Source organism: Myxine glutinosa, unplaced genomic scaffold (assembly GCF_964187855.1).
Source record: "Myxine glutinosa unplaced genomic scaffold, kmMyxGlut1.1 SCAFFOLD_3264, whole genome shotgun sequence".
NCBI lineage: Eukaryota > Metazoa > Chordata > Myxini > Myxiniformes > Myxinidae > Myxine > Myxine glutinosa.
Genome location: NW_027619357.1, coordinates 2,760 through 29,982, shown reverse-complemented (window position 1 = coordinate 29,982; position 27,223 = coordinate 2,760). Strand labels below are relative to the sequence as shown.

Sequence of the window (27,223 nt, the reverse complement as noted above, 5' to 3'; positions counted from 1 at the left end):
AAGTGCTGATGGTATTGTATCATCCATCGTTTCTCCTTCACAGACGAAGCTTAAAAATTTAATTTTTTATTTCACATGATACAATGATAAAACATCCATAAAGTTATAACCACATGCATTTAGCAAGAACATTTCATTATAGAGTTTATTTGGGGATAAAATCCTTGATAAACCAGCAGTGCAGTTGCTTACATGTGGTCCCACTTTCGCCAGTGCCAAATTCACTGCTCTCCTTCCTTTCATCAAGGTTTGCACCAAGAACATTGCACTTCTTACCTGGTGCTTCCTATACAAATGCCAAGATGAAAAGCAAGTTAAAATATAAAATTGCACTTAGCGTGGCAAAGAATTTGATAAAACAGCTTTAGAGCCATCTTTGCCCGAGTGGATTAAAATGTACTCCGGGATGGAAGAGCTTCAGCCAATCTGCCATGGCAGATCAAATGATCAAAATAGCCGATGGAGGCCTCCGGCTGCCACTTATACTTACTGAAAGTATAAGCAACTGCTATCAGTCTGGGATGGGATGGGGGAGAGGGGCGGTGGCTGAATGAACACATCAATACAGCAGAAAGAAACCACAGGATATGAACGAATTATTTCACATTCTGTTGGGTCAGAATAGAGTAATTAGTTCTTCGACTGCATTCACAGTTCAGAAATGAAGGTACATTTGTTTTTTTCTTAAATACATGCAATCGGGTACAAATGGAAGTATAACTGGCAGGTGAATGTTCACTTTTTGCTCGGTCGACTTGAGTGCACGGCCCCAAGCCTGGATATGTTCCAAGGTAAAAGTTGGCACACAACCTCGTTGTCAGACACTGTTGACAGCACTAATTGTGTCCATTTTTCTTCCATCATGAGATGGTTCTTCTGTCCTCCGGGTCATCCCAAAAAAGTCAGCAACATAGAATACCTGCAAAACAAAAATAAATAATTAGAACTTTGTGCAAGTAAGCTTTGGGGTTGGGATTGGGGTTGTTGACAGACGGATGCAACTGAACTCTGGAAGAAGTGTCAAAAAAAAAGACAAACTTCCGATCTCTTACAAAAGACAAAGGCTTCAAGTAAAGATCGCCCAATGGTGGCTTCATTTTGGCCCTATCGCCTTACAAAAAGACAAAAAAAGACAGACAATATCTCTGATCTCTTACCACACTCCACCCAACATGCTTCCTTAAAGAAACCCACCAACCAACACACCTTCATACTGTCTATTGTTCTTCAAATGCCTGCTTTTAGATAACATTAAAACACCAATTCATGGACCTGGTCAGGCAGGCTTCATCATGAATAAGATTATGGATCTTGTGATCACATCATATTGCACATATTTTGTACAGAAAATGCAAATTTGATAAGAAAAAAAAAAAGGCTGTTACAGAACAGCTTTAGAACAATCTGGAAAGTTGTTGTTGGGGTTGGTTAGTCACATTGAGAGATGAGGCAAAAAACGAGAAACAACGTGATATTTCAAAATGTTGCGGTCCGATCAAGACAAAACCCAGTGGATGAGTTGGGTAAGTGACAAGAACAAGTCGATTCGATTTTGGTCAAGGTCCCATCCAGATCTGACCTATCAGTGGGATACAAAACGTAAACTGTTCAACCTGGTGGGGAGGTGTGCTCTCTGCGGAGTGATGTTTTCGTTACTTTTGTATTAGAAGTGGCCTTAGAAAAACGCCACGTTAAAACTATCAACACAGATATACACCTTAACACGCAACCCCTTGGTAGGGAAAAACCCCTTGGTAGGGAAAACCCCCTTGGAGTAGGAGGGTGAGGAGGAGTTAAATCACCACAACCTTCGTTGTGTGACCCTTCGTCTCCCTGTGAAGTTTGGATGCGACTGGATAAGTAACGATCAAATGTATTGCGGTCAAAAAAAAATTAAAAAAATCAGTCAGCCAGACAGACACCAAATTGCATATTTTAGTATGATTTAATTGCATAAATTAAAATAATATTGCAAAGTGTGATATTTTCTGACAAATTGTATAATTGAAAAAAAACACGACAGAAATCATTGCCCAGAACGTTTGATGAGTGGATGAACAATTAAACATTAATCAATTCACTCATGCATGTGAAATTATCCAATGAATAATGGCAATTGTTAATTAAACGTTAATCCGCTCACTGATGCATGTGGAACGAGAACCGCACTGAGTAGAGCGCATACCTCCACCTGTTGAACAGTTTGCGTTTTGTATCCCACTGACAGGCCGGATCTGGATTCGGACCTGAACCAAAATCTAATCGGCTTGTTCTCGTTGCCGAACCAACTCATCCACCAAGTTTAGTCATAACTCGTTCATAAGTTTTTTAACCATCATGTTATTTGTCGCTTTTCACCCGATCTCTCAATGGTGAAGAATCATTTAATAATTAAATAATTATTGTATCTGAATCCACATTCAGATCTTCACCAAAATCGATTCGTTCTTGTCACACAGACAACCTTTCGACCAAGTTTCGTCCACAACCTTTTGAGATATCCTGCCATATCATTTTTGGCCATATCACTCAATAGTGAAAAATCACTTTAAAAATTCTCCTACCCGGATCCAGATTTCCCCAAAATTTAATAGATTCTTATCACATACACAACCTGCCCAACAAGTTTCGTCCAAATCTATCCACAACTTTGAGATATCCTGCTATGTATTGTTTTTGGCCCTATCGCCCAATGGTGAAGAATCACTTTTTTTTTTTTTTTTTTTTTTTTTTTTATTTATTTATTTTTTATTTAATTTAATTTTATATTTAATTTAATCACAATATTTATTTATTTTAAAATTCCAGTAACTGGATCCGAATCCGGATCTTCACCAAAATCTAATCATTTCGTCGTTGTCACGCTGCCAAATTTTGTCCGAATCCGTCCACAACTTTGAGATATTTTGTTCACAAACAGACAGACAGACAGGTGAAAACAACCTTCACCTATCCACCTTTGGTGGTGAAGGTAATAATCCAAATCGACTAGTCTATGAATAAATAAATAAAAACACCTTTAGAGGCCATTTTTTCATTCTATGAATTTTAGAGGCTTCATTCTATGAATGAAGGAAAGAAACAGGAAAATCATGTCTCTCTATTATGTGCAGCACAGGATTGCTGGGTTGCATCATCGGCTGGGGGCGTGACAGCTGATGCATTGCATCAGGCAGACTTTATACCCCTGCTGTTTAGGGCAAGAAGTTGGAATTTGGCTACAGTGATAATAGCAAATGTTCACCTTCTGAAAATTAGCCAATTCGACTTGCACTCCACATCAAATTGTCTGCCAAAAATACAGTAGTTTAATTTCCATTTACCTCAAGCATGGTCTAAAATCTGTGCACGTTGAATTGGTTATTGTAGTTGACACGTTAAGCAAGGGAAAAGGAAAGTACTTTGGCTTTTTTGACAGCCGAGCCAGACGAAGCTCAAGAGCAACGTTACAATGAGTAGTCGTCATAATGAGCGAATAAAGCTGCAATCGGCCTCCTCACCACTAGGATCGCCACAACGGTCCCTTGAAAAAAACCAGTGAGAACGTCGCTCCAGTGGTGCTTGTGATCAGAGACGCGAGAGAGCCCCACGTAGAAGGCGCCGAGGATGGCAGCAAACTGCAGCAATGGGCGAAGCAAGCGTGTGGCACGCCATGGCATGCGTACCTGCAGATAAAGCTGCCAGAGTTTGGGAAAGGTGCGTGGAAGGAAGAGCACAAATGTTTACGTTATAAAGATCTGCAATGGTCATGAGTTGTAAAATGTTACAATAACAAACCTTTGGCTTTAACACAATCATCGGCAATGGCAAAATGGTTGGATTCAAAACATCGGCAAAACATTCCCACCTCAGGGTTATAGAATGACCAAAACCTTTACTGATAATGATAAAAAGAAGCTAAAGGTAAAATAAAAAAAGGAGGGAGGGACAGGCATTTTTACCTGTGACTCTATAAGAGCTATGCCCGGTTGTCGTTGCTGTTGTTGGGGGATCGATTTTTGAAATGAGCATCCATTGATCGGACAGCTCCCGGACCCCACCCACCTACAATGGAACTCAGACAAAATATGGCCATTATCTTGGTTTTCTGGTGGTCCTAAGACATCGGGCCTGTAGGCCTCTGCTGATTATACACTGCCCGGGTTTGTTGCATCAGATTTCCATTGGCCTTGTTTGGGTCCAGTGTTATGAAGAGAGACCACAAAAAAATCTAATCAATGTCTAATAAAAATTATTAATAAGGTTTATTCAAGCCTGTCAGCACAGACAGTACGTGCCTCCCAAAAAATAATAGCGTTATGTAAATTTTTGAACGGTCCCATGTTGGGGTTAAGCAATCCATGACTATGACGAATCAGCTCGTTCTGATATAACCGTGGGGAGGGTGACATTGATTGGAGGTGTTGCTTTATTTTTTTTTTTTTTTTTTAAATAGCGCATTAAATGCGCGTTTCCCAATCGACCCATTACCGGATTTTGGCGCAGGTTGTGACCACAGTGCAGGCATTCTTTTTCCTTCCTTGCAAATCATTACTGCAGTGTATGGAACGACCAAAGAAAAATAAAATTAAGTTTAACTCGATTTTGATATGTACACACTACACTGATCAGTATCTTTAACAAAGCTGATGCAAGCAACTGAAGCAGACAGGTTACCATCCACTCGGACAGTTGATTACCACACCGACATCCTCATATGGATCATCAGGATGGTGAACCTTCTTAATGTTGCATAGATTCTGAAAGCCGATAGCACAAAAGGCAGACAGAGAGCATCAGAACGATGGTGCTCTACCTTATTGTACAAATGTAAAATAATGCTTAAGAATCCCCTTAAACAATTATCAAGACTGGGGAAAGACTGAAATAAGTGGGTAAAGATTGTTAATGGAGACCGAGTCATGAATCCAATAACGTCTGACACAAAGATCATATTAATGTTGATGCAAAAGAACATGAACTTGACATATCTTGCTATTGGTTGTGTGTGTGTATATACATACATACATACAGTATATATATTATATATATGTATGTATGTATGTTTGTAGATATATATATATATGTATATGTGTGTGTGTATATATATATATATATATATATATATATGTATGTATATGTGTTTATGTATGTATATATATTGTTACGCAACTGTGATTAACACCACAGTTACGGATGGCCGATTTGCGAGACTTTACCTCCCGAGGCGAAACTCAATGGCGGATTCAAGTTCAACACAAACGCGCGGAATGGCGGGACACAGCGAAGGCTCCGCAACCTTATCTATTAAAATCAAACACCCAGGAAAACTGCGTTCAGATATATATATAGAAAATAATATAAGGATTTATTATCGAATAGTAATACAGTGAAAAAGCCGCGCCGGTAAATCTAATAACTCTAAATCGGGACGTCCCCACACGACTGACAGCAAACACGAGGGAGATTATGAATACAAAAATAACACGTCACGTCGTTCAAATGTACGCGGATGCGGCTTATCTGTCTTTCGTCGTCTTGGTGGCGGCCGTCCAACACCGCTCCTTTTGGCCCGATCGCACACCACCAGGTCCTTCGCTCCAAGCTCTACGAGGCCCCGCTCCAAGCACCACGCGTCCGACGCGTGGCCAGCAGCTTCACACGAGGACGATCTCCACAAGGCCCGTGCACCAATGGTTCAACGGAGGGCTCGACTTGCAACGAACTGCTGCGAACTGCCGCGTGCTCTGTGGGCTTGGTGTGCTCGGTGTGTGAACGAACTCTCCACCAACTGCCTTCGGGGAGCTTTTCCACCAACTGCCTTCGGGGAGCTTTTCCACCAACTGTGTCTCTGCGTCGACTGTGTGCTCCAACCAACTCCTACGAACTCTCTGGTGTCTGCCTGCGTCTGCTCTGCGTCTGCCCGTCGCATATATTGGTGGCCGATGACGTCACATTGGCGCACTCCTCAGCCAATCACAGCCTCCCAACTCGCCCAGGTCACGCCCTCTGCGGCATGCGACTCCTGACATCTCCCGTCCGCGACCCCCCCGCGGTCGTTTTTTAACACGTAACACGCGAGGTTGGTAGGCCTTTGAGGTGCGAACGGCGGCGGCCAACCGTGGCGGTGTTTTTGGCCTGGTTTCCTGTCTATTTATTACGAAGTCAATGTCAGGGAAAGGGAATTATTTAATGTTGCGCTAAGGACCTAACTAATGTTTATGTGGTTTGCAGTGCCATAATGGACAAAGGTTTGACTACCAGGTGAGACTCACAGGGGCGTTACCTTTAATCCCTCACTATTTAACACTCGGACCTCCAGGTAGATCCACAATCATACATCTTACCCCGACAAACGCCTAAACATCAAGAACTTATTACATGTAGAGTCCCTGTCACGACAGCCGAATACCTACCTATTCAGATCTACCTAGCTCTAGATATTGCTCTACCAAATTCATAACACAGCCCCCCCCCCCTGGAACCGTAGCTCCTGCAAGGTTCACCGCAGGCGCTACCATTCCAGCCTTAACACTTACTGTCACACACTTAATTAACCTATGAAATAAATCAGGAAGGGCTGTGGGAAGTGAGTCGGACTACCTACCTACACTTCCTTAACATGCTGAACCCCTTAACCATCATGCAAGTATGTACATTTTCTTCGTTGTTCCTGTGGAGGGAGGAAACAACAACACACAACACTAACTTAACCACAAAACTTAACCATCTTTCCAAACTCAAAACTCTAACCTTTGTACATACCCCGGTCTACAGACCGCGTCCCCCGGTGGATGCCACAAGACACAACCTTACCTGCGGGGCCATCCCCAATGCATCCCCCTAAATTTCCACGGGCCCTGTCCAGATGTTACAGGTGAGTGACACGGCTCGGTGGATTTCGCCCACATTCATGCAACACAGACCCCTTAACCACTCATTCTCATTCCATAGGTCATCAAGGCATTTCAAAAATCAACAAAGCACTTATTTCAATACACCCCCTGCAGGACCATGGCATTGATGTCATTCACGTGGGTGTGCATTCCTCAACTAGGCAGCGGGGAGGTACCGCACAAAAAGATGGTGGGGGCGCATCAGGCTGTGGTGCCCGCAGTCCCAAAAACAAGTCAACCGACTTACAAGTTCATTGCCCCCCCCCCTTTACCTCTTGGCCCCGTGACAGCCCAACAGCCCCTTTCCGCCGTTACCTCGCCGGTGAGGGTCTCCACACACACCAGGCTCCTTTGCCTCCTGCTTTCGCGCAGCAACACGGGTCACCGGGGGACTTCCTCCCCCCCGCGGCGCCCATCCAGACCCTCCACCGACGAGCTCCAATTTCCAGTTACCACCGGCTGCCAGGGGTAATTGCCGCAGAGGGGGGCCCGCAGGCATCGCTCCTCAGAGCTTGCTCTGTACCTGCGGACACACACACCTTCCCCACCCACAAGACCCCAAAACACACTTCCTCCCCCGCTGCCATTCAATTCTCCACACAACTCAGCACAATTCAGTACAATTCATAGATGGTGTAAAAGGTGTTACAAGGCTTGCCATGGCCTGCCAATGTGAAATCCCATTCACAGTTCGAATCATTGAATCCTTACACATTTCCATTAGCACATTTCCAAAAAGCACAATTATCGCCCCTCATTATCTCCAATAATCATCACTCACTCTCCAGGTTCCACTCTCACGACCACATCAAAACACCTAACCACAACACAAAACATACGCCACCCACAAGACACTGTGGCTCCCATTCCATCCCCTCACCGGCCATGTCATCACTCGCTCTCACCTCCCAACTCCAAATTACATGTCCCCTATTTCCAAAGCAAGTCCTGAAGCCTGGGACAGTACTCCTCAAAACACTCACCTCAAGTGCAGGTAGTTGCAGGTTGGTCAGGTCCAAGAGTGTCATCCACCCATACAATTCCCAAAATTTCACATTGGGCCTACCAAATACTTCCAAATTTCTCTTTTGTCCCCACTACACTGGCAGGTATGTGGATCCGCATCCAACGGTGATCATCACTACACAACTACCTGTGGCCACGACAGCTCTGCACCTCTACCGTGCAAGGGTCACCGGGACAAGGTGAGCAGTCAAAACGCCAACATGGCCCATGAGTGTCCATAAGGGTGCGACCCACCATCCATCCTTCGGCCCCCCTGCGAGGAACACAGCTGCAGCAGCCCCAGCTGGCCAATGTGGTGAGCACTTGCTGCCAAAACACACACTACCGCACACACAACCTCGGCCCTGGGGGGCACGGTCGCAGTGCGTGGCATCCCTACAGCCACGTCCCCTGCACCTCCCCATCATCCCCCAGTCCGACTACAGAACTGCAGCCCCCCCAGTGCTCACCCACACTTGACCACACCAAGGTCCAGTCAACAGCCATGCTCCACCAGGAGACCCACCCAGAAGACATGGTCCACACACCTCGGACACGCACAGCACCACGTTGACCCTCAGGCTACACAACTACATCCCCATCATCCCGCGTCCCAAATATCAGCACAGTTGCCCCCGCAACCAGTTGAAAGCTGTGTCTTGCTACCCTATTAATTTTATCACAGCCTCCAACACTTTGGTCTACACACCTGGATCAATAATGGCGTCACTGTACAGTGTCCACCATGGCATTTCAAAATCCACCCTTAAATTTCCATCTAACCCACAGATTACCCATGCTAAACATTTATCACATTTCACTAACCTCACCAAAGAAGGATGCTTTGCCATACACATGCCAGCCGAGCATGGCCCATATGCTCGGCTCGTTACACATCTCCCGATTCACATCCCCATGGCTCTCTTCCCAACCCGAGAGTCCATAAATCATAACGGAGCATCTGTGGAAGGTCACTCACACCATCACGTTCCACAGATGCCCCAATGGTTGTCCGGCAGGCTATCTCCATCCCTGTCCATTCGGTTTGACCCGCGTCCATAGACCAACCACCATGCCAGGTCACCACTTGCTGGTTGTCCCAGAGTCTCAGGGAGAGGGTGTCAGGTCGCATGCCCGGGTGATCACTACATCAGGCCCAAGCTGGCCATCTGCGGTGCCACCACCAAAGCGCGACCCACAACACCTCCCCCTAGTGGTCCTCAATATTTGCCATCCCAGGCTTGAGAAACCACCTCGGACCTCCCTGGAGGTCTTAACCCCCACCAGGGTCCGGTGACCCTGCCGGCCCGAGCCACCAGCTCGGACGGCGCCCCGATGGACAAGGGACGCCACACTCCACCAGACCCCCCGTGGGACCCAGGTCGTACCTCGACACCCAAGGCTGGACCCCACGTCCAAATCTCGCCATCACAGCCCCCCAGCTGGCTGGCATACCCAAAGTTTGAAAGGGGCAACTTTTGCCCGAGGCCATCACCCATGACCTCTCCATGTCCAGATCCCGCAGCCCGGGGACCAATCCCCACCATGGCTGCTCCAAATCAATTTCCCATTGTAATTTTATTTTAAATTTTCTTTTACAAATTTTCATTCCCACTGCCAAACCGCAGCTGCAGGGAACAACCTCTACCACCGGTTGTTCTGCCCCTCCCTGCAGTTGATCCAAATTCCCTACAGGGACCAAATCTCCAGAAGCTCCATCTCCCGATCCTCCAAGATCCAAATCCAGCCCGGAGCCAACACACTCCCCCAACTGGTTGTCCAATTTTGGAGCCTCTGTTTCCAAATAGCAGTGTACAGTGAGCGTCCCCTCGGTCATTCCAACCACCTCCTCGGACCAACTCACCTCATCACCCAGGCTCCTTTGGGCCGGAACCAGCTCTACCTCCATGGGACTGTCACAGGTCTCCAGCCGCTGGATCAAATCATCCTCATCATCATCATCATTACAAATCATTCCTGGCCCCGCCAGGCTTTGATCAATATCCCCAATAAATACCCGGTCCGGCTCTATCGCATGGACCCCCAAAAACTCTACCCCCTCTTGCTCCGCACCACCGCCCTGGTGCTGCACAATTCCAAATTCATCCCCCGGTTGGGGTGTTGTGACATCCACACGGTCCCGATAAACAACCAGGCCAGAATGTGGGAAACATTCCCCATTACAACTCTCACATTCCAAATTTCCTTCCCCGCTCACCTGTGGACACTCCACGTTTACCTGCAGGCATTCCCCATCTACCTGTACACATTCCTCATCGAACTGTGGACATTCTCCGCTCACCTGTACACTTACCACAATTGCCATTTCCCTTTTTAATCCTTTAATTTGGTCACTCATGTCCTTCAGTCCTTCCCTCCATTCATTCCCCTGGGACTCCATTTTATTTTCCAGCCCATCAATTTGTTCCTTCAATCGATCACTCATTCCCTTCATTCCTTCCCTACATTCCTTCCCCTGGGACTCCATTTTATTTTTCATTTCTCCCATCCCATTACTCATTCCCTCCATTTTTTGAAGCAATTGACCCAACATCTGGTCGGTTGTCGGGGCCGTTCCTACTGCTCCCGACTCCCCGGTGGGGGAGGGGGATAAGTTGGTGCTCGGGACGGGGGAGGTTCCAAGGCTCACCTCGACATCTAATTCCCCTATTTCCGGCTCACTCCCAACGCTGACGGAGGCCTCGCTGCGTACTTCCATTTCGTCGACCTCCGACATCCGCTTTTCGGAAGGTCGTTCCCCGCGCGCGTATTTATTTTAATAATTCCTGAAACAATTTAAATTTGACGAAGACGCGATATCGCGCTCCGTTTGCCCAATTGATTATCAAATTTCTCCGCCTCAACTATAAAAATTTTGCGTTCGAACGTCGGGCGCAATGTACGCCCGACCGTGTCGATGTCTCCCCGCGGACAAAAAAATTTGTCCGACCGTGTCGATGTCTCGCCGCGGACAAAAAATTTGTCCGACGGGTTCAAATCCTACACTCCTGACACCACTTGTTACGCAACTGTGATTAACACCACAGTTACGGATGGCCGATTTGCGAGACTTTAACTCCCGAGGCGAAACTCAATGGCGGATTCAAGTTCAACACAACGCGCGGAATGGCGGGACACAGCGAAGGCTCCGCAACCTTATCTATTAAAATCAAACACCCAGGAAAACTGCGTTCAGATATATATATAGAAAATAATATAAGGATTTATTATCGAATAGTAATACAGTGAAAAAGCCGCGCCGGTAAATCTAATAACTCTAAATCGGGACGTCCCCACACGACTGACAGCAAACACGATACGAGGGAGATTATGAATACAAAAATAACACGTCACGTCGTTCAAATGTACGCGGATGCGGCTTATCTGTCTTTCGTCGTCTTGGTGGCGGCCGTCCAACACCGCTCCTTTTGGCCCGATCGCACACCACCAGGTCCTTCGCTCCAAGCTCTACGAGGCCCCGCTCCAAGCACCACGCGTCCGACGCGTGGCCAGCAGCTTCACACGAGGACGATCTCCACAAGGCCCGTGCACCAATGGTTCAACGGAGGGCTCGACTTGCAACGAACTGCTGCGAACTGCCGCGTGCTCTGTGGGCTTGGTGTGCTCGGTGTGTGAACGAACTCTCCACCAACTGCCTTCGGGGAGCTTTTCCACCAACTGCCTTCGGGGAGCTTTTCCACCAACTGTGTCTCTGCGTCGACTGTGTGCTCCAACCAACTCCTACGAACTCTCTGGTGTCTGCCTGCGTCTGCTCTGCGTCTGCCCGTCGCATATATTGGTGGCCGATGACGTCACATTGGCGCACTCCTCAGCCAATCACAGCCTCCCAACTCGCCCAGGTCACGCCCTCTGCGGCATGCGACTCCTGACATCTCCCGTCCGCGACCCCCCCGCGGTCGTTTTTTAACACGTAACACGCGAGGTTGGTAGGCCTTTGAGGTGCGAATGGCGGCGGCCAACCGTGGCGGTGTTTTTGGCCTGGTTTCCTGTCTATTTATTACGAAGTCAATGTCAGGGAAAGGGAATTATTTAATGTTGCGCTAAGGACCTAACTAATGTTTATGTGGTTTGCAGTGCCATAATGGACAAAGGTTTGACTACCAGGTGAGACTCACAGGGGCGTTACCTTTAATCCCTCACTATTTAACACTCGGACCTCCAGGTAGATCCACAATCATACATCTTACCCCGACAAACGCCTAAACATCAAGAACTTATTACATGTAGAGTCCCTGTCACGACAGCCGAATACCTACCTATTCAGATCTACCTAGCTCTAGATATTGCTCTACCAAATTCATAACAATATATATATATATGTATATGTGTTTATGTGTATATGTATATATATATATATATATATATATATATACACACATACATACACAATTAAAACATGGCAGCACTTGGGATAGATAAGGGTTCCGGTAGCTGCTGTGGCAGCACTCCCACTCTCTGGGCTGTGTATGTCACACTGGTCTGCTCAAGTGTCATCCTTCATCCCCACACTTGCCCATTCTGTCTCCTCACTCACTTGTCCCTCTTTATCTGCAGTTCACTTTTTTCTGCCTGGGATGCTCAGATCAAGGCCAATACCCTAGGTTTAGGAATGCAGAAACGCTCATGGGAAGACCGAGAAGCATTAATAACTGCGCCTTTATTCCACAAGTTTCTTGGATTGGTGATGTGACTAATCTACAATGAGGCCTCCATAAACCCTACAGGCCACTGGACCGGTTGGCATTATTCCATAACCAAAAAGCTGTTATTTTGGACAATTTGGACGTTTCTGTTCGTATTATGCACATCTCAACGACGTGCACACAATGTGTAATCCGCAGGTGTACAAGACAGTTGTAATGGATTAATGGAAACTGGATTGGTACCCTTGGCATACACTGCTTCCTTTCGTTTATGAAAAACATGGTTTGAAAGACTCAGGATGTTTCACATTTTCCTGTTATTAAGTATATCCGTTTCAATGACCTGTTGCCCTCGCATTGTTCAAGTTAGACAAAGTCTCCCATGAGAGTTTCTCCATTCATCAAGGAACTGTCATACGAGTTATTGAGAGGAAAAGACAAATGGAATGAATAAATACTGATAGGTCTAGGCAGGTCATCAGGAACATATGATGGCACAATAAGGGATATTGGATGGCCCCATTTACTGGCAAAGGCCTTGCGAAGGAATAACATGTGATGCAATCAGATACAGTACTTCGCAGAACTATTTATTATCTAAAGTATTACGACAACTCACGATGGCCGTCCCTCAAGTTACTCTTATGAAGTGAATGCATTTCATTGGAATGAAGTAACCTTTCTAAAGCAGTCACAGAACTACTATTACATGTTGAATAATTGCATGTCATCCTTGCACCTTTTATTCGGTGCATGTGTGAGTTCCAAGAAAATGAGCAACGCAGATATGACAAGATAAATGCTTCACATTTTGAAATGCCATGTTTGCTTAAACTTGTCTGGAGACGTCACTGTGTTTGTCAGGGCACTGTTCGATTGCATGACGTTATGATGCAAACTTGGCAGGGGCAATACCAGTGAGAAGAATGAGAAACAGATTCACTGTCCATCAAGAGCACATTCACCGTGCACCAAAACAAACTGAATCGTGTTTAAAAATATAAACGAGGTGTTGGTGCTCAAATGCAAGAAATCAAAAAAAAAAAATTTTTTTTTCAGAAAAACAAAATAAAACAGGACCGACTGATGGAACATGCACATTTGAAGTTCACAAACAGATTATTAAAATGCAAAAAAAGTCACAAAATAAAAATTGAAATAATTATCTGTCACGAACACAGCCATTCCTCACCATCGGCCGACAGATACATCATCCCCATAAGATAATTTCGACCCCGCAGATTAATGCACTCTGATTCACATTTGCCGCAATCAAGTCCAAAACGACTGCGGCGAATGATATAGTGCAACTGGAGTACAAGAAGGGTTGGAGATCAATGACGAGTGATGAATCACTCCTCTTCCGCATAAGAGTCATTATTCTGGTCACATGGGAGATGAGATGCGTTCTCTTCTCCCATTCCATAACCACCTTTGTCTTTCTCTTTCAGAAAAAACATGGTGTACACCTCAAGACTACTTTCAATTAACATAAAAAATAAATAAATAAGTTGAGCCTTACAACCACAATATATATATATACAGTCACGTGAAAAAGTAAGTACTTTTGTAAGTAAAAAGAGCTCTTTTGATCTCGGCATGGTGACGCCGCACACTTCAACAACAAAGAGCAAACCAAACTAAATGTCTGAGGTTTAAATAAGACAGGTTCCTCCAAGATCCTCTCTAACGATGTTCTAATCATTTGCACCTGAGCTGGTGCACCTGATTCTAATTTTAGGTATTTCAAGTAGTGATAAATGTAGTGGTGTACTTACTTTTTCCACATGCAAAATTTGCATATATGTTTATTTAAATTATACAATGGACTACAAAATGTAAATGTTTCATGATATTTGTTATGTTATATCACCTTTATCTATCAATATTGTTGAAATGAAGATCAAATAGCTGTATGTTGAAAAAGTCAAAACTTTACATGGGGTGTACTTACTTTTTCATGTGACTGTATATGTATACAGGTATATATATATATATATATATATATATATATATCAGAAGTCCTTGGTAAAAAAATACCACAACATAAAAACAAAGCCTTTTGTTCTTGCGCTGGATGAAAGCTCAAAAATATAAGATTATATATTTAACAGCAAAAAAAATTTGGGAGCGATCAAGACAGCAGTATGTTTCCTGTACACCACGTGGGTTCAATTTTGTTTTCTCCGATTGAAAAAAAATTATAATTTGCCCATAGGTTTGGATTAATTTGAAGCAACTGAAATACTTAAATTTTTTTCTCTGCAAGGAGCATTTTCGTGTTTCAGGGTGGGACAGAGACACAGAACCGCCTTTAGAGGCCATTTTTCCACGCAGAGCAGGGGTTGGCCTTTTTCTGGCACCGTGGTCCCCTTTTTTGAAGTAATGTTTTATGGCCGGATGCTCTTCCTGCCGCCAACCCTGTTAGTCGCCTCTTGCGACACACAGGGAATTACCAGTGAACTGGTACTCAATTTGCCGACCTCGGTAGAATGACAGGCTGAGTCAACCCCCGTGGTGTTAATTCAGCGATCGACCGGGATTCAAACCCAGGATCCCAAGCCGGTACCCTAACCGCTAAGCCAACACCAGGCTACAGACACACAGAACGCTAGCCTTTTAATATAAGTTAGCCTATTAATATACGTTAGCCTATTAATATACGTACTGTATATAGATAGCAGTTAAAATAGCTATTTCCAGCTTTTCATTCGTCCATGAAAGGGAACCACCCTCTGCAAAAAAATAACCTTCCCCTTCCCACCTTCTCCAAAAATTTTCCATCCTAGCTCAAGTTTATATGACAATTTGCAAATTCCCGACTCATCCTCTGTTGTCACAAAGATTTCATCAGTGAAGTGTTTGGTGTTCGTTTTGGCAGGGCTCGATATGCGAATTGTGCCCTTGTGGATTACAACGTTTTGAGTATTAATTTATTGATTCATACTTATTAAAATAATCCTTGTTCAATTCCCAACGTGGAGATGTCTCCTTTTCCCAGTCGTGCTAATAAGAACAATAGGGAGCCGTTGGAAAAACACGGGCTTTCATTTTGTACACCCTGCTTTGAAACCGGCCAATCAACACTCGGTTATCCGGGGCCACATCCCACCTGCACAGGGTCAAGAAGCGCTTTTCTTTCAAGAAATTCAACATGAATCAAACCGTTAAGATCACAAAAACACTTTTGTCAGAAGCTTCTGGATGTTTGCCAAACTGATGATTTTTTTTTTTGCTGGTACGGATCAAAAATGTTTCCACTCCATTCTGGCTCAAGTTAAGTGTGAGGTGAGAAATGATGGGCCAACATGTCATCACAAGGCACATAAAAAAAATTCCAAGAAATCGCCCTCTGGTAGAATTCCAGGAGCTTTGTTGCAATTGGCATGTTGCCTTATGCTCAACCGCGACATCCTTTGCTGCAATTTCAGGAAATTTAATTTGGTGATTCTTCAAAGTTAACTTTTAAACACATTCCATGTTTGAGTGAGAGCAGGTGATTACCCGTGAGGGTGGTCAAGATTACCTTGTAATCAATTGCCATTTTCCAAGTCACTAAACAATTTGAACACAACTACATTCATCACCAAATTGTACATTCTACAATGTCTTGTGAATTTCAGTTGGTTTGGTGTTCTCCTTCAAGGGACTCGATACTTTTTTGTTCCAAAGCATGTGCGACTATGTTGGCCGCCATATTGGTTTTATCCAGAATGCTTTGACCAGCCTCAATATCACTCTGTGTGAATGCATAAACTTTCTCAGCATATAAAAAAAAATTTAAAATCATATGTCAGGGATGGAAGTCGAGTAGGAATAGCGTGCACACACAACACACATAACACACACACACACCATCCTATATTCGCAGTTACACCTTGTGTAAAATGCATGCACAATGTTGAAAGAAAATCAATGGGCGGTCGAAACAACCTGAACCTACCCTTGCTGGGTACCTGTGCTTCGAAGTGGTGCAATAGCTCTTCACAAGTTTTTTTTGGGGGGGGGGGGGGGGCAAATGTGTGTATATGTAGTACATGGCTGTAGGGGGTGCCCCTTGTAGGTTAGAGAAGGCATTTGGAAGTTGTTTAGTGTCGCGGCGATAGCTCGCCAACCCTTCGCGAAGGACATCATGGGATCTTTAACGTCCACCAACTACACCGGCAGACAGGACGCACGCCGAACGTCCATCCGAGGGACGGTGCACACACCCATGAAACACCACCATGACAGTTTATATCGTCGGTGTGTTTAAGTTTATCCATGCAACGGACATTTTGTCCCTGGGTCATGGGGTTGCAGTTACATTTCACACAATGTACTACAACTGCTGATCTAATCAAAACATTACATTTGCAATGTTTTATACAATATTATATTTCATAATATATAGTGTGAAACACACTGTACTGACACTCACCGCCAGGAAGATCATGGTATACGAAGAGAATGACGAATGACCAGAATAGAAAGATTTCCTGCGCACACGCACACGTTTCCAGTTGAACAATAACTGTCAAGCGCAAAATAGTTGTTGACAAACATTATTTTTGCAGATAGTCAAGTTTTTGCATTGCATGCAGCCTCTGGCTTCTGGTTGTATCATTTCTGGAAGCATGGATGTTTTTTTTTGATTTTTTTACATGGGATATTCCCCGCCACAAAGACAAAAGGCCACTCGAGGTGGGGGATACACAAAAAAAACAAAAGCAGAACAACCAACCCCTTGGATTGAAACCACACAAATGTAAAAAGTTTTCTCTTTACAGAACAAAAAGGGCTGGAGGGGTTAGCTAGTCTGCATCGAGACGAGTGCCTCTACCCCTATTATGTGCCGCTGATGCAGTGCCCCCCCCCCCCCCCCCCCCCCCCCCCCCCCCCCCCCCCCCCCCCCCCCCCCCATTACCAACCAGTAAGCTGGTACTCATTTTTGCCGACCTCGGAAAAAGATGACAGGCAAGTTTTGGGAATATCTATGCAAGACATAGTCACGTGAAAAAGTAAGTACACCCCATGTAAAGTTTTGACTTTTTCAACATATTTCAACATACAGCTATTTGATCTTCATTTTAACAATATTGATAGATAAAGGTGATATAATATAACAACTATCATGAAACATTTACATTTTGTAGTCCATTGTATAATTTAAATAAACATAAATGCAAATTTCGCATGTGGAAAAAGTAAGTACACCGACATTTATCACTACTTCAAACACCTAAAATTAGAATCAGGTGCACCAGCTCAGGTGCAAATGATTAGAACATCGTTAGAGAGGATCTTGGAGGAACCTGTCTTATTTAAACCTCAGACATTTAGTTTGGTTTGCTCTTTGTTGTTGAAGTGTGCGGCGTCACCATGCCAAGATCAAAAGAGCTCTCCGAGGCCTTCAGAAAGAAGGTTATAGATGCCTACGAGTCTGGGAAGGGATTTAAAAAGATCTCCAAACAATTTGAAATCAATCATTCGACTGTCCAGAAGATCATCTACAAGTGGAGAAGATTCCAAACAACTGCCAACTTGTTCAGGCCAGGCCGCCCCAGCAAGTTCAGCCCGAGAGCAGACCGCAAGATGCTGAAAGAAGTCTCTAAGAACCCCAGAATGTCATCACGGGACCTACAGGTAGCTCTTGCCACTGTTGATGTCAAAGTGCATGAGTCTACCATTAGAAAGAGGCTGCACAAATTTGATCTACAAGGGAGGTGTGCCAGGAGAAAACCTTTGCTGTCCAGAAAGAACATCAGGGCAAGACTAAGGTTTGCCAATGAACACCTAGGCAAAGACCAGCACTTCTGGAACAATGTGCTCTGGACAGATGAGTCAAAGGTAGAGCTATTTGGCCACAGTACCAGAAGACATGTTTGGCGAAAACCAAAGACAGCATTTGACCACAAGAACCTGATACCAACTGTAAAGCATGGTGGTGGAAATATTATGGTTTGGGGCAGCTTTGCTGCATCAGGGCCTGGGCAGCTCACCATCATATAATCCACTATGAATTCTTCATTGTACCAGAGGGTGCTTGAGGATAATGTGAGGCCATCTGTCGGAAAGTTGAAGCTCAACCGAAGGTGGGCCTTGCAACATGACAATGACCCTAAACATACCAGTAAATCCACCAAGGAATGGCTGAAAAGAAAGAAATGGAGGGTTCTGGAATGGCCAAGTCAAAGCTCGGATCTAAATCCCATCGAGATGTTGTGGGGAGATTTGAAACGAGCTGTGCATGCAAGAAACCCCTCAAACATCGCACAGCTGAAAGAATTCTGCATGGAGGAGTGGGCAAAAATTTCTCCCAGTCGATGTCAGAGACTGGTAGACAGTTATAAGAAACGCCTACTTGAGGTTGTTTCTGCCAAAGGGGGCAATACCACCTATTAGAGCCAAGGGTGTATTTACTTTTTCCACATGCGAAATTTGCATTTATGTTTATTTAAATTATACAATGGACTACAAAATGTAAATGTTCCATGATATTTGTTATATTATATCACCTTTATCTATCAATATTGTTGAAATGAGGATCAAATAGCTGTATGTTGAAATATGTTGAAAAAGTCAAAACTTTACATGGGGGGTACTTACTTTTTCACGTGACTATAGATGAGCCGGTAATTGAGTCTGCTGCACCTCGTGTTATTTCAGCAGCACGACAGGGACTCGAACCCAAGATCCTAAGATCTTAAGCCCGTCACATTAACTGTAAAGCCAACACCAGGATTGCACATAGTCACCAAATGGAATCAGACCATGTTTTGCAAAGGTCATTCTAAAAGTTCCGTTGCCGCACCTGATGGCCATAATAATACCACTGACAAACTCGAAACACATTATTCGACAACCTCGGTCCTTTTCAATACAATTGCTAAAGTGATCAACCAACCTTTTGATTCCATCACAGAAGCCTTACTGCCGAACCATCCTGAACACTACGCACCTCATGAGCAGATACAAAAGCCTTCCCTCAAATTAGTTTTGCATTTCATTGAACAAGTGCAGTCACGTAGTAGCCAAATGGGCAAGTTTGGTGTGTGAGGGCAAATTCTCCACTCCCAGAACTATTTACAGTTCATTGACATCGTCTTTACTGAAGATTTCTGCCACAACCATGTGCTTGATGTTATCATTTGAATTCCCAAATTCAATGCCCATTTCTGCCATTATTTTTTGCCATTATTTTCATCCACTAAATCAGTGGTTCCAAACCTTTTTTCTGTCGTTTCCCCTTCAACCAGTTCAACCGTCCGGATTTCCCCCCACCCCTCCCCCCCCCCCCATATATATATACAGTATATATATATATATATATATATATATATATATATATATATATATATATATATATATATATATATATGAACAAGGAAAAAAGTAGCCAAAACACAAAATTTATTCGCTTAATAACATAAATAACAATAAATAACATAAAAATACAGCAACACACACACACCCACACACTCCTACACATACATACAAACCTACACACACACACACACACACACACACACACACACACACACACACACACACACACACACACACACATATATAAATTTTATTTTAAAAAATTATTGTATATAAATTTTTATTTACCGACGATGTTATAAATGTTTGTTAAGTAAAAAGTCGAAGAACAATAGAATTAAAGATTTGAGATTTATTCACTAAAGCACAATATTACACGAATGGTAATATTGTATTTCCCTTGGAATAAGTTTCCCCCCTGGAATCCTAAAATTTCCCCCCAGGGGGAAATTTTTCAGGTTGGGAAATGCTGCACTAAATAAAAGGGGTCATGTGCGAAACTTGGCATTTGTAACACGAAAGAGTACACATCTAATCTTGCAAATATATAGATCTTTCATTTTAAATAGTTACAAATGACGTGGCAGAACTTTTGGCCCTCACCTTAAACGTGTTTAAATAAATAAATGACAATTACATTGATAAAATGATGTAAATTGTACTCCTTAGCCTCATTGAGGATCATACAGTATCACCAAATCCTCAGTATGGTTATTCGCCGTAGAACTATGGCATTCCTGAACCGCACTCAACTCATCACGATACAAGACTTTCACACGGAATTCCACGGAGTTTGGCTTCCCAGTCAGACTTGGTGATCCTGTTTTTCACCTCGTTCTTCTTGAGGTGGTGAAAACAAGGAATCTCCAGGCAGGTGTATTCCCCAAGGTCTGATATTCTCCGATTGGCAGTAAGTTAGTGGGCTCTCTATCTTGGCAGTATGCCGTGAAAAATACGAAGAGAGTTGGAGAAAGTGAAACATTGGCCTCGCACCTCCCCAAGCCAGACATGTCCCTCGAGAAACCCCCACAGTCCAATGTGGTTGTCCACTTGCATTCAATAGTCTCTTTATGCTTCCAATTGTGGGATAGCCTCCTTGTGTCTCTCGTCTCATCCTCTCCACTTTAGTCTTTCAAAAGCGATGCCAATCACTACCTCATGCACGTCCCCGATCTCTTCTCCACATCCTTCCCATTGCGTTCCTCTCCGGGTCATCTTTACTCGTTTTATCCTCCTACTCCTTTCTTTTGAGTACTTCCATCCTCCCAATACCCTTTAGTAGTTTATAAACTGAACCGAGACCCTCGTATAAAAGTAATTTTAATCGAGACACCAGCGGTGTCTAAATCCGCATGCTATGCGTAAGCAAGCTTTTAGAGATGTGTGTAATCACAAGAGAACCCTTGCAGTGCAAAGCACAACCTTTTCATAATTGTATCAAAACGTGGCGATAACAAATGTCATCTTGCCTTTTCAAGGTAATAGCCTATCATATAAAACTGCACTTTAAGGATGTTCAATCGTTCCTTACCTTGCGTCAATCACACTTGATCGATCTCCCGTGCACGCAGCGTCAGTTATGTAACCAGTGGCACACAGCTCCTCGGTTAGATTTGATGGCTTGCAGATGTCCAGAAAGTGAGGTCTCAAGCGGCCAATGGCAAACTTCGCCGCTTCAGTAAGGGACTGACTCACAGCTGCACCAAATAGGAAGGCCCCAAGGTGCAGATACAGCGCCAAATATAGATGATGAGATGGTCTCATAGGTGGACTGTTGGGATGTTCTTGATGAAACATCACCGCTGCAGCTTCCCCACATATTATCTGCTCAAATGAAGGACCGATCAGCATTAATACTCCAGCATTAGACCAACATAAATAAAGACAGATTACTTATTATTACCAAAATCATCACTGCCATCACAAAATAAACTAAAAGGCGTCTGAAAAGGCAAAGCCTGACCGCGTCCTCTTTGGATTCAGACTTTTTTGTCCCCCGTCGCACAGCGGAGCGAAAGGGGGACTATGGTTTTCCCCTCCGTCCGTGTGTCCGTCCGTCCATCCGTCCGTCCGTCCGTGCGTGTTTGCGTGCATAAGCGAAGGACCGCAAATCCAAGATGGCCGCCGCCATGTATGTCTGATGCCATGTATGTCTGAACCTTGTGAGATGAATATCTTGAAAAATAAGCGAAGCACCAACTTCTAATTTGGCGTGTGGGTGTATCTCGGCATAAGGAAGAACGCTATTGAAAATTGGGTCGCCACGTCAAAATCCAAGTTGGCCGCCACCATGTATGTCTGAACCTTGTGAGATGAATATCTTGAAAAATAAGCGAAGTACCAACTTCTAATTTGGTGTGTGGGTGTATCTCGGCATAAGGAAGAACGCTATTGAAAATTGGGTCGCCACGTCAAAATCCAAGATGGCCGCCACCATATATATATACAGTGGAACCTTGACTTACGAGTTTAATTCGTTCTGTGACCGAGCTCGTAACTCAAATTGCTCGTTTCTCAAATCAAATTTCCCCATTAAAATGCATTGAAATGCTATTAATCCGTTCCAGCCCGCCAAAAACCACACCAATTTTTTTTTAAATATACAGTATATATAAAAATATCTCGCGCTTTATATTTCACCTGTATGCAGCATACAAGTTGGCAGGATGGCCTGGACTGGAGGTACGCACACTTGACTCTAAAGTCTAAACTGTCCAGCCTGGGTTTGAATCCCGACCCAGCTATAACCTGTCATGGGTGAATCACAGGCAGGGTGATTCATCAATGTGTGTACCGCTAAACTGGGCGCCCCGTTTGCGTCCCATTAGTTGTTGGATGTTAAGGATCTCACCGTGTTTTCCACAAAGAGAAGGCGAGCTATCGCCGGCACTCTGAACAAGTTGTGGCCTGGCATGCTCTTCTCCTCTGCCGTTATATACGTCCTCCTCGGCATCTTTTTCCAGAAGAGCCCTGTCTCGTCACAGTTGAAGATTTGCTGGGGGATGTATCGTTCGGCTTCTATCAGTTCGGCAAAAGTTATAATAAAATCTTCAGCTGCCTTCACATCCGCCTCACCAAGTCGACAACACGCACACCTCGCTCATGTTTTTCGACGATTGCGTGTTTTATATCCAAGCACATCATCCTCTTCTTCTTCTCAGTTATAATAAAATCTTCAGCTGCCTTCACATCCGCCTCACCAAGTCGACAACACGCACACCTCGCTCATGTTTTTCGACGATTGCGTGTTTTATATCCAAGCACATCATCCTCTTCTTCTTCTCAGTACCGTGTTTTCCACAAAGAGAAGGCGAGCTATCGCCGGCACTCTGAACAAGTTGACGGCAGAGATACTGTACTTGCACGGCAAGATAACCACGTGACCAGAACCCACCTGGTGGCGTAAACTCAAAATAACCAACATGCGAAAACAAAAATGCAGCGCTATACGACAGAGATACTGTACTTGCACGGCAAGATAACCACGTGACCAGAACCCACCTGGTGGCGTAAACTCAAAATAACCAACATGCGAAAACAAAAATGCAGCGCTATACGACAGAGATACTGTACTTGCACGGCAAGATAACCACGTGACCGGGTGGCGAAAGCTCGTAACTCAGATCTCGGCTCGCATCTCAAAGCAATAAACCGTCCGAGCGACGGCTCGTATCTCGAAAAACTCGTAAGTTGGGGCACTCATAAGTCAAGGTTCCACTGTATGTCTGAACCTTGTGAGCGAAATATCTTGAAAAATAAGCGAAGTACCAACTTCTAATCTGGTGTGTGGGTGTACCTCGGCATAAGGAAGAACGCCATTGAAAATTGGGTCGCCACGTCAAAATCCAAGATGGCCGCCTCCATGTATGTCTGAACCTTGTGAGCGAAATATCATATCATAGCATGTTTTCTGCGTCTTCCACTTTGTCAACTCACATCACTTCACCGACGGGGGACCGAGGCGTAACGCTTGTCTTCTTCTTAATGCTAAGCATGACGAAAACAGCTAAAACTAGAACGGCACTCGGCAGAGAGCATACCTCTGCCAGGCTGATTAGTCTAAAGTCTACGTTTTGTATCCCACTGATAGGCCGGATATAAATTCGGCCATGAACCAAAATTGAATCAGTCACCGAACCAACTCATCCACCAAGTTTTGTCATAAATAGTGCACAATTTTTTGAGATGTCATATGACACATCGTTTTCGGCCCCATGACTCAAAGGTGAAGAATCACTTTTAAAATTATAGTATTCGGATCCGGATGCACATCTTCATCAAAATCTAATCAATTTGTCCTCATCAAACACCCAACATATCCACCACATTTTGTGTGAATCAGTCCACAACCTTTTCATATATCCTGCACACAAATAAACAAAGACAAAGAGACAAACAGACAAGGTGAAAACATAACCTCTGTCTACCTTCGGGGGCGGCGATAAAAATCCGAAAAAAAAGACGATTTTAGGCGACCATGACATCTTGACCTCAAGAGCAATAGGCTTCATATAGGGCTCATCACCAAATATGCAAACCCTGATAAAATTTCAAGTCAACAAGATGTAAAATGACGATTTTATGCAACCTTGACCTTTGACCTTAAAAAAAACAAAAAACAAAAAAACACGTCATACAAAGCATGATACTTTTCATGATACGTTTCATCAAGATTACAAGCGTTACGCCTAGGTCCCCCGTCGGGGAAGTGATGTGAGTTGACAAAGTGGAAGACGCAGAAAACATGCTCCGATATGATATTTCACTCACAAGGTTCAGACATACATGGAGGCGGCCATCTTGGATTTTGACGTGGTGACCCAATTTTCAATAGCCTTCTTCCTTATGCCTAGATACACCCACACACCAGATTAGAAGTTGGTACTTCGCTTATTTTTCAGGATATTCCGCTCACAAGGTTCAGATATACATGGCGGCGGCCATCTTGGATTTTGACGTGGCGACCCAATTTTCAATAGGGTTCTTCCTTATGCCTAGATACACCCACACACCAGATTAGAAGTTGGTACTTCGCTTATTTTTCAAGATATTCCGCTCACAAGGTTCAGACATACATAATAATCTATCTATAATTCCAGTAATCTCTGTGTGTATGTTTGTATGTTTGTATGTTTGTATGTTTGTATGTCTGTGACAGCTGTTTCTCGACAACCACGGGTCTGATATACTTTAAACTTGCCAGGTATATTGCTGGGGACCCGAGGATGTGCCTTTTCAAGGTTTCATATTAATCGGACAAGTAGTTACCGAGCTATGGCGATTTAGCCGTTCGCCGTTCGCTTTGGCGTTGCGAATGGACCAAACCATTTCATGTAAATAGAGGGGGGGGTTCTGTGGTCGTTGCGAATGGACCAAACCATTTGATGTAAATAGAGGGGGGGATTGTCACCGTACTCGCAAGCCGTTCGCCGTTCGCTTTGGCGTTGCGAATGGACCAAAACATTTCATGGACCAAACCATTTCATGTAAATAGAGGGGGGGGGGGGGATTGTCACCGTACTCGCACCCACGTACCCACGTACCCACGTACGGGCATTGCACCCACGTACGGGCATGCCCTAGTAATAATAATAATAATAATAATAATTCATTTATTTTGTATAGCGCTTTTCAAGTAGCCCAAAGGCGCTTTGACAGAGTGGAAAACATAATGCATAACAATACATGAAAACCACAATTGCAAAAAGACAAGAATCAATCGGGAAATATTTAAAGCAAAAGGAGGGAGAAGGAGAAGAGATAGTCAGGGGTTAAATGCTGTGGGTTGAATGTTGAATGCAGTGTTGAACAGGTGGGTCTTTAGTGATGTTTTGAATGTGGTGAGTGAGGAGGAGTCTGGCATCAGACATACATGGCGGCGGCCATCTTGGATTTTGACGTGGGTTGCACCCACACACCAAATTTGAAGGCGGTCCTTCGCTTACGCATGCACGTACGCACGCACGGACGGACGGACAGAGGGGAAAACCATAGTCCCCCTTTCGCTCCGCGGTGCGACGGGGGACAAAAATTGACGATTTTAATCAAAGCTCAGGTCAATCAGATTAAAATTGATGATTCTATGCAACCTTGACCTTTGACCTTCTGATCTAAAAAAAATCTAAAAAAACAAAGCTTTCAGCCTTTGATTGGTGAATCAATTCAGTGACCCAATATGCAAATTCTTAAGATTTCAGGTCAATATAATATTATTATATGGCATAACATAATATAATATTATATTGACCTGAAATCTTAAGAATTTGCATATTGGGTCACTGAATTGATTCACCAATCAAAAGCTGAAAGCTGTTTTTTTTTCCAGGTCACTTGTATGAAAATTGATGATTTTATGTGATGCTGACCTTTGACCCAAATTATTAATTTGACTTCTCCATATTCCCATAATAAAGCTTTGTTGAAAATTTAATGACAAAAGCTCGAATGGTAAAGAAAGTTACAGCCCAGACAGACATAGACAGACGTGATTGCAAAGCCCCGTCTCCCGCTGCATGGGGGACGGGCTAGTAATTAAATGGATGCTGCCGATACCACAAAATTACAAGAGGAGGAATTACAATCAGACTACATTGGGATGGTAAACGTAGTTGGAGGAGGAAATGGCAGGAATGCTTGAGGGAAGGAAATGAAAGTGAAAGCATGTGCAAGCACATTTGTTTTCTTTTATTTAAAGCACATGACAAGTTATCAAAACAATTTGCTTTACTGCTGTAGCAAACCAGAAAACAGCAAGCGGAGAAATTATTCAACAAGTCCGGGCCAGCGGGTTGAGGAAAGGCAGAACTCACAGCTATAATGGGTATGGAGAGGCCCAAGGCAAACAGCAATCCGCTGCTGATGGTGTCACCCTTGTGAAACAACTTGATGGAATCATCGTTGCAGAAGAAGCCTCGTTGGAAGGGTTCAATATTTGACAGGTTCAACACCACCACCGGCAGGAATACTGAACACAAAGACAAAAATGGTACAAAGTTTCAATAAATCATCTTGAAGTTTCATGGCTAAAAGTCATTGTACACAGATTGCTTCAGTGTTCCTCGTCAACACGTTTACCAATCATTGCTCATCACCCGGACAATATGTCAAGTGCAACCGTTTTCACATGCACAAACGTACGAATCCTTAACATCAGAGACATCCTGAGCCACGACTACTTTGAAATTTAAAGGTTAATGTTTCAAATTGCCATTTATTTTTATTTCATCAAAGTCCAACGCCTCGTACCAATTACACACGTTACAATCAAGCTGCTCTTCTTTTCCATTGACAAGTAAACGTTGTGCACATTACTTAGCAAATAAATGAAGAAGTGGCTGGGTGCCATGCTGGGCACCTGACACCTGGCAAAGT

The 27,223-nt window shown here is 44.0% G+C and overlaps 1 protein-coding gene across 1 annotated transcript; it reads right to left on the bottom strand.

Annotated features, from left to right (window-relative positions):
- Window positions 1-50: 50 nt before the first annotated feature.
- LOC137411729 (phospholipid phosphatase 1-like) lies at window positions 51-27,223 on the bottom strand. The gene is made up of 5 exons (XM_078769591.1): window positions 26,662-27,223; window positions 21,384-21,676; window positions 16,965-17,022; window positions 3,501-3,677; window positions 51-919 (listed from the first exon to the last, which is right to left on the bottom strand). Exons 2-5 carry the CDS (start codon window positions 21,647-21,649, stop codon window positions 818-820), a joined length of 603 nt encoding a protein of 200 aa, XP_078625717.1. The 5' UTR covers window positions 21,650-21,676; window positions 26,662-27,223; the 3' UTR covers window positions 51-817.